Source organism: Misgurnus anguillicaudatus, chromosome 11 (genome assembly GCF_027580225.2).
Source record: "Misgurnus anguillicaudatus chromosome 11, ASM2758022v2, whole genome shotgun sequence".
NCBI classification, from domain to species: domain Eukaryota; kingdom Metazoa; phylum Chordata; class Actinopteri; order Cypriniformes; family Cobitidae; genus Misgurnus; species Misgurnus anguillicaudatus.
The window spans coordinates 24,268,679-24,277,500 of record NC_073347.2 but is presented as its reverse complement, the minus strand read 5'-3'; the positions used below and the strand labels follow the sequence as shown (position 1 = coordinate 24,277,500).

Here is an 8,822-nt window from a genome sequence, read left to right as displayed (position 1 = left end):
AGTATAAACGTGTTGCTATCTAGTGTTTTGCCATAGGGTTGAGCTTGGTTCTTCACAACATTCTTACAAATCTGTCATTTTATCCTGATACATTATGGTTAGGGTTGGGACACTTGAATCTTACCTAGTTATATTGAGGTGTTAAGATGTGGTATGGTCAAAAATTGTAATTTACCCAGAAACCTCTGTGCTCATGAAACTGGTGATGGTGGGAGGTATTTCAGACTTTAAGATGAACATGTACGTGGACATGGCTAAAGAGAAAGAGAGAGAGAGCATGATACATGCACATTACACAACACCCAATGTACACATTAAATACATACATCGGCCAACTCTGATAAAATCAACACAACTTCAACCATTGGCAGACACACAGCCAGTTTAAATCAGAAAACAGTGCTGATGTCACTATATATATTAACATGCTTAACAGCAACAAGAGACATGGCATGGTCACATGCACATACACGCACCAAATGTGGGGGGTTAAAACCAAACTTTTACAATATTTGAAGAGTTTGGTTCCAAAACGCAATAAATCAATTTTGTCTAATTTCGGTAAAGTGACAAGATGAAAACCACTATTTTCTATTACAAACTTTCACATAACATCTTTAGATTATAATAACAACATTAAAAATTTAAATCCATAATTTGATTTTCAAAATGTATTATAAAAACGGATTATGTTTTTTCAAAATGCTATAAATCTAATGAATCAATATATAAATGTGCATTCATCTTTGCCATGCTATATTCATTTAGTTGACTAAGTTAGTAGTATACACTGATAAAAAAAACATTAATGGCATTAATCAAAACACTTACTTTGTCATATTAACACTGTCATTGCGGTTATCATCCTTGGAACATCGTCGCTGAACTTTTTTGACAGCAATCAGCTGTAAAATGTTTTGGTCATGCTCGATTTTCGTTGACTTCGAGTAAAATAATGGAGTTTTTCATAAAATCCCCCCCCCACAAAAAAACACCACAGGTTAATCAATGCAATCAGAAGTATTATTTTGTTACTGTTTGTTTGTTGTTCACGAAGTACAAAGTAAATGAGGAAAACTAGGATTCTGTGTGTATTCCGTGCCGCCATTATTGTTTACAGTGTGTGGAATGGTGCGCTGTAATTTGTGGAGCGGATTTATTGCATTCTGCAGAGAAGGAGGAGTGGTGTTTATCGCGTTTTGGGAAAAAAACAGAGAAAAGATGACAGAATAAGACGGCGGATATCGGACTTTGCATAAAATTAAGAATTTACTTTTTAACACAATGATACAATACTGATTTTGGTAGTAACTCTTTTTTTTAAATGGCGTTTATCGCGTTTTGGAACCAAACTCTTCATTTGCAATTCTGCTTGGTGCCACTAGTGGTTCAAAAATTGCACACTTAAAGGAATAGTCTACTCATTTTCAATATTAAAATATGTTATTACTCTAACTAAGAACTGTTGATACATCCCTCTATCATCTGTGTGCGTGCACGTAAGCGCTGGAGCGCGCTGGGACGCTTCGATAGCATTTAGCTTAGCCCCATTCATTCAATGGTACCATTTAGAGATAAAGTTAGAAGTGAACAAACACATCAACGTTTTTCCTATTTAAGACGAGTAGTTATACGAGCAAGTTTGGTGGTACAAAATAAAACGTAGCGCTTTTCTAAGCGGATTTAAAAGAGGAACTATATTTTATGGCGTAATAGCACTTTTGGGAGTACTTCGACTCGGCGCAGTAACACCCTCCCTCTCCCATTATGAGAGTGAAAAGGGGAGCGGACTTTTCAGGCGAGTCAAAGTACTTATAACTACTAGTCTTAAATAGGAAAAACGTTGATGTGTTTGGTCACTTCTAACTTTATCTCTAAATGGTACAATTGAATGAATGGGGCTAAGCTAAATGCTATCGAAGCGTCACAGCGCGCTCCAGCGCTTACGTGCACGCACACAGATGATGGAGGGATGTATCAACAGTTCTTGGTTAAGATGATAACATATTTTAATATTGAAAATGAGTAGACTATTCCTTTAACTATTAAAAGCATATTTGTATATTCATGTAACAAGTCCTGTCTGCTTTCAACCAGATAAAACACAACACATATAATACTCACTAGTACTACCATTTATACAGCCAGCAATGTGGTGAGAAAGACAAACAAAAAGTAAAGATATTAGAAATTTTTTCAATTTTACTCATTTAACACCATACAGTAGTTATTGCTGGCAGCTAACCTGCTATGCTAACTGCATTGGCAATTAAAATTACATTTATGTGTCCTGCTAATGTTTTGGGATGAAACAGACAATAACACCAGTGGCCTCACCTCCAATGTTTTGAATCAGAATAGTAAAGGCCACCAAGATCTGGAAAAATTTAATCAAAATTTAAAAAAAATTAACCGGAGTGACAGGAGTTCTTAAAGTTAAGACAAAACAGTTTTCATTACATACCTACTCTAAAACAGGTAATCATCACATACAGTACAAACATAATTAAATAAACTCTTCATATGCATCTTAAACATACTGGGCATTAGATCTATAATATTAATAACTGACCTTGCCGGGTCTGCCGAAGGCTTTCTCACCAAGAGCTTCATATGAGCTGATGCCTAACACACACACACACACACACACACACACACACACACACACACACACACACACACACACACACACACAGGTTAGACTAACAAAATAATAAATAGTTATATTAAACAAATCTTATTTTTATTTTTATTTTCTCAGTGTTTGAAATGACCCACAATTCCACTGTCTGTCAACAAGGATTCTTTATCCATGTGTTTGTGACAGTATTCTTATTTCATACTTATGGTAAGAGGTATTCAGTGTAAACAGAGTAAGGTAGGGTAATGAAGGGTAAAAGGGAAGAGCTGAAGTTACCTGTTTTGTCACAAAGGAGCAGTAGGAGATGGATCGAGTAAGCAGCCAAACTGGAGACCACCAGTAAAAGAATACTGTGAAAAACATTCACGCAGGGTTGAGAAAACAAGAACTGTGTGATATCGACGCCTACAGGAATGTTCTGAATTCAAGTTAAGCATTCGACAGAATTTGAGGCATTACGTTAAAAAAATACTGTTAGCACTAGCATTTTTTCTAAATGTAAAATGAATAATACATTTATTGAGTTGTCCTTTTAATTTCATTCCAAGTGCCTTACTGTAACCTTGACTTTTGCTTGAATATTTCACATTTATTTTAAATGCTAACAGACAATATGCCAATAGTGCTGTCTGTCGACAGAGCTTAATTTTCTATTAGAACCTTGAACATTGTGTGTCGGTGTGTACCTAAACCCGATGATGCCCGTATTGGCCATGGCATATGCGAGCCCCAGGATGCCACTCCCCATGATGGCATTCATTAGATTAAAGGCAGATGAGGCAAAGGATGCGCCTTTAACCTGAACATCCTGTGAGCGAATAAACATTCCGAATTAGATATTTTAAGGGACGGTGCCGTACTTCACACTTTAAGAACACAGAGTCTATACTAGCAGTATAACATGTTATGTAATTTTAAAATAAAATGTGACACATTTTTTGTAATGCTGGATTTTATTATTAAAGAAAATCTGGTTCAGAATGCAAAGTTTAAAAAAAATAAAATAAAAAGGGTTTAGTTTAAAAAAAATAGTTTCTAAGAAACTATAGGGAAGCAAAACCTCTCCATAAAGCCCTTTACATTGCATAAGATCAGCATGTGATGATGTTAACGTGACCATAAATGGCTGAGGCAGCATATGTCTAGTAAAATACAGAAGATCCACTCATGTTCAGTAAAAGGTTTAGGGTGAAGCTTTATTTTTAGAATGCTGCCCAAATCTCACGTGTAACTTACTATAGTAAACTTTAGTAACGTAAACTGCAGTATATTGTAGTATATTATAGTAAATATTACACTTTGTTAATGTATTGTGTAGTATTAACTAGGCCAACTGAAAAAGGATAGTAAAAACTGTAGTTTACTAATTTAATATTTACAATGGTACGGTTCAAAAACACTAATTTATAGTGTTCAGGAATTTTAATAAAGCTATAATACTAAAGAATACTACAGTAATTGTATGTGTTTATAGCTTTTCAAATATAGTGTATTTATTTTTTCACACACAAACACGAATAAATTTACCATATAGCAATACTTGCTATTTCAATTATTTAAATGAACAAAAAAAATTAAATATTTGTTTTTATGTGGATTACAAGATATGGTTAGTACCTGCTGCGGCGCTAATAGGGGTCTGCTCTCTTCTCCAATAGGCTCATACTCGCTCTCCACCTGGACGCTGCGATTTGCTCCGTTTTTCCCCATTGTAGTGTATTTTTACTTTTCCCCTCGCCCCTTCTCTTATATACTAACGGGGCCGTCAGGATATGTGCCCGGGATCATCCACTCTCATACCACCGGCGACTTCATTAAAACTTTCACCAACATAAACATCTTCGTTCACGTGACCAAATACAGTCATGTGTCTCTTTATTGTACCGTCACAAGTCGCGCCAACCAATGGGCGTTTCTACTTAATACGGAGCTGCGCAGACACAAAAATACCGCGAGAGCAATTGGAAAGCTATGCAGTCGCGTCGATCTCGCGATACTTTGATATCATTCTGCGGTCAGGCTGCGCAACATTGCGTGAAGTCATCTCGCAGAGTTCGTCTCCTAAAAATGACGTAAACGCTTGAACGCATGTGGAGCAGGTAAAGTGATATTTTGTATATCATATGAAATAAATAAACATATACTTATGTGTCCGTTTAGTTGTCATGGATAATACGTCTTCAAGCTTTATTGCTTAAGCACTCGTAGATTAGCAAGTCGTATGTTATATATCAGTCTGTTGCGGATGTCATTAAAATGTGCACGAGATTGTGTATTGATATACACTATTGCTGTTGCGTGGTACTATAATAAAGTTACTCTTAAACTATTTCTCATTTACTAACAGAACTTGCCGACTCCTGATACTGCTGCAAAAACATCACAGTTGTATCACTTCCCATCTTATTTCCAGTACTCATTTGAACCAGACTGTGAGAAATCACATTAAATTCTCCACTGTGGTCCACTGTCAGAAGATTATGGCTGACCAACCCCAAACATTAACTAATCTGGGGCTCTACAAACCCCCTTCCACGGTCCGGGGCATGACAGACCTTGACCGAGATGCTTTTACCCAGACTGTCAATGTTCCTGCGATACGCATACCAACCAATGTTCTCAACAAAGTGGTGAAAAGTTTGAAGAAAGTGGCGCTACACAGGCCTGGAATCAAACGTGTTGTGGAGGAAGATAATACAGATGGGAAAGATAACAATCATGGAGATTATCGGCTTCTCCTACTAGATCCAAGCAGCATAACGTCAACAGATTCATTTGGAAATGATGAGGCAACAGATTTAAAAGCATTTGGGGTCCCTCTGGAGATCCAGAGATATGAACTCAAACTCACCTATGAGAATCTCAAGAGTGAAGAGATACTGCGAGCTGTACTTCCTGAGGGACAGGATGTGACATCAGGATTTAGCAGAGTGGGACACATCGCTCACATGAACTTGAGAGACCACCAACTTCCCTACAGAAAACTTATTGGTAAACTATGAATAAATCACCATAAATATTTTGTCGTTTATGTACTCATGGGCAATATTTACTTCTAGGTCAGGTTATTATAGATAAGAACCCTGGTATTACCTGTGTGGTCAATAAGACCAACACCATCGATTCCACCTACAGGAACTTCCAGATGGAGGTTTTGGCTGGAGAGGATAACATGGTGGCAAAGGTAAGCCTGACACAAGGAATGTTCAATTCAGTAATTAATCTTAAATAACATTTGTATTTAATTTCTCTCTGTCAGGTACGTGAGAATGGCGTGTTTTACGAGTTCGATTTCTCTCGAGTGTACTGGAACCCTCGACTCAGCACAGAGCACGAGCGCATAGTTTCTCTCCTTCGACGTGGTGATACCGTAGTTGATGTATTTGCCGGGGTCGGCCCATTCGCAGTCCCCGCAGCTCGTCGAGGCTGCGAGATCCTTGCTAATGACTTGAACCCAGAGTCGTTCCGATGGCTCCAGCACAATGCTAAACTCAACAAGGTTGATAAAAAGATAACTTCCTTTAACATGGATGGGCGGGACTTCATCCGGGGACCCGTGAAGGAGCGCCTGCCCGCTCTAATGAAGGGCTCGCAAAAAATTCACGTGGTGATGAATCTCCCTGCGCTGGCTTTGGAATTTCTCGATGCTTTCCGAGGTCTGCTAGGTCCAGAGCCAGAGCAGGGCCTTACCTGTGAGGACAACCTGCCTCAGGTGCATTGCTATGGGTTCTCCAAAGAAGATGACCCACAGAGGGATGTAATTGAGCGGGTGGAGGCGAGTTTAAAGACTACACTGCAAGGACAGTGTTCTGTGCACATGGTCAGGAATGTGTCACCTAATAAAGAGATGATGTGCGTGAGTTTCACTCTACCAAGAAAAGTCCTGTACAGCCAACATACGCAAGACAGTGGTAAGAGACATACACTTTGTAAAACCAGACTGATCTCATGGAAAGTTGTGTTATAGTCCCAAAAAATTTTAGTTGTTTCCATGGCACGAAGTTCAGCTTTTTTCGTGCCTTGAGCACGAGTGTCTTTTTGTGTCGCTCAGCACAAATTTCTATAAACGGTTTTTTTGTGTCCATGGCACAAATTATTTATCGTGTCATTTTACATATTGTTTTTTCCTATTTTCTTACCATTGTCGCTTGGGGTTGAGGTTAGAATCACTTTTTTGTTAAATTTTTAGACATCCAAACCACAACTCCAGGTGAAATAGTAGGGCTGGGTATCAATTCAGATGTTCCAGATCAATTCAATTTCGATTTACAAGCTATTAGATCGATTTGATTCTCGATTTGATTCCGATTCTCTGATCTATTTTTAGACTCAATTTTCGATTCAGCTCGATGAATATAGATTTAATACAAATACTATATTTATAAAAAAGAACAGTGAACATAAATGTACAGGGGTAATTAATAAAAAGAAATTAAGAGCCACAAACCTGTATATTAAACTCTTTTATTCTAGATACACTTGTATACATTTAAAACAGAACCCATCTCTAATTTTCAAATGCACAAAATTATGTTAAATACAATAAAATTTTGATGCAAGATGAAAAATGTATGCTGAAAAGAGTCAGAACAGTCTAGTGGAGAAGACTAGTAATTAGATTAACGTTAATCTTACGTTCAATGTTTGCGGAAATAAATATTAAAAAAAAAGATTTGTGGCCTTTTAGAATCGATTTTGAATCGACCACTTAAAAAAAAAAAAACGATTCATCGAAAAATAGATTTTTTTGCCCAGCCCTAGAGAATATTTTTAAAAGCGGAAGAAAAACATGTAGAAATCAATACATAAAAGTACATCCTAACCCAAATCTAACCCCAAGCGAAAATGATTTAAAAATAAGGGGGGAAAAAATAGAAAACAATACATAAAATTACACGAAAAAGAAAGTCGTGCCACGGACTTTCATGCGTAACATGAAAAAGACATTCATGCTCAAAGCACGAAAAAAGCTGAATTTCGTGCCATGGACACAAATAAATTATTTACATTTTTTGTGACCATAACACGACTTGCCGTGAGATCATGTTGCAGACAATTTCATACAAATGATGTCATTATTTACTTGTACACATGTAGCTTTTAGGATTATGATTTTTAAATAGATATTTATATTGCACTATATTCCAAGTCTTCAGAAAACAAGTATAAGCTTTGTATGAGGAACACGTCAAAATGTAAGCACTCAAAGTCTTCAAGTAGGGCTGCATGATGATTAATCGCGACTAATTGTTTGCAGAATAAAAGATTTTGTTTACATCATATATGTGTTTGTGAACCGTGTATAATAATTGTGTACATGTAAATACACACACATTGATGTATAGACCGTTTCAGCAGTAACAACATAAACAAGCGGCTGTCGCGGTCCGCACGTAACTTCCGGTAAACTCCGTTAAGAATAAATAACAACTAAGTACTTTAAACGTAGTTTATTTATATAACAATAAAAAAACAACACATAGATTACCTAGGAAATCAAAACATTTGTTATTTTCGCCGAGGCATTTGTTCAAGAGATTTGTTTAGTTTTGCAACTAGTCAGACCATTATAAAAACGAAACCGGAAGTAAAGTTCGGATCCAGACGTGTATCACGTGGGTCCGATGAAACCGTATATAGTTTTAAGAAAAAAATATTTATATGTATAGTTTAAATATGAAATGTTACATATTTCTTAAATATTTACATGCATATGTGTGTATATTTATATATACATAATTATTATACACAGTTCACCCACACATATAATGTAAACAAAACCTGTTATTCTGCAATCAATTCATTGTGATTATTTTCACGTTCTCCAGGGAAAATAACAGGCATTTTAATGAATACATTGTGACAGAATATTCATTTTTGGATGACCCTTTAGGTAACACACTGAGCCATAAACACACAAATCTTCTCATACATCAAGTTTCGTGCCTCATTTGAGTCAGAGACCTGGTAGTTGTCGTATCACAGCTGGGAAAAACTTTTTATGTGATGAAATGTTTTGTCTCTCTTCTTCTGTAGACAGCTCAGAGGAACCGTGCCCAAAGAAACAGAAGTGTGAGGAACCAACAGACTGATTTAACTACTTGCTTCTGTAACCTTAAATGTTTAGTTTCTTTTAAATTTAAATTTTTAAATAAACAGTCATGACTTTGGCAAAACCAAC

General features: G+C 36.6%; 2 protein-coding genes across 2 annotated transcripts in view; one reads left to right on the top strand and one right to left on the bottom strand.

The window, feature by feature from the left end:
- Positions 1–4,510, bottom strand: part of slc38a6 (solute carrier family 38 member 6) — a 14,978-nt gene extending 10,468 nt beyond the window's left edge. Inside the window, exons 1-6 of the mRNA XM_055170040.2 lie at positions 4,259–4,510; positions 3,328–3,449; positions 2,918–2,991; positions 2,573–2,625; positions 2,338–2,377; positions 176–254 (exon numbers count right to left, since the gene is read on the bottom strand). Of these exons, the coding sequence (XP_055026015.1) occupies positions 176–254; positions 2,338–2,377; positions 2,573–2,625; positions 2,918–2,991; positions 3,328–3,449; positions 4,259–4,351 (461 nt within the window). The 5' untranslated portion in view covers positions 4,352–4,510. The remainder of the gene's footprint in view (positions 1–175; positions 255–2,337; positions 2,378–2,572; positions 2,626–2,917; positions 2,992–3,327; positions 3,450–4,258) is intronic.
- Positions 4,511–4,955: 445 nt separating this feature from the next.
- Positions 4,956–8,821, top strand: trmt5 (tRNA methyltransferase 5). Its single transcript, XM_073873382.1, has 4 exons — positions 4,956–5,632; positions 5,701–5,825; positions 5,901–6,552; positions 8,678–8,821. Exons 1-4 carry the CDS (start codon positions 5,122–5,124, stop codon positions 8,731–8,733), a joined length of 1,344 nt encoding a protein of 447 aa, XP_073729483.1. The 5' UTR covers positions 4,956–5,121; the 3' UTR covers positions 8,734–8,821.
- Position 8,822: the final 1 nt, after the last annotated feature.

Bases quoted from the DNA above. Each gene is read 5' to 3' on its own strand.
- trmt5 (XM_073873382.1), top strand. From the start codon at position 5,122: ATGGCTGACCAACCCCAAACATTAACTAATCTGGGGCTCTACAAACCC. The intron at 5,826-5,900 runs GTAAGCCTGACA...TCTCTCTGTCAG, and splicing joins AGGATAACATGGTGGCAAAG to GTACGTGAGAATGGCGTGTT. The intron at 6,553-8,677 runs GTAAGAGACATA...CTTCTTCTGTAG, and splicing joins CCAACATACGCAAGACAGTG to ACAGCTCAGAGGAACCGTGC.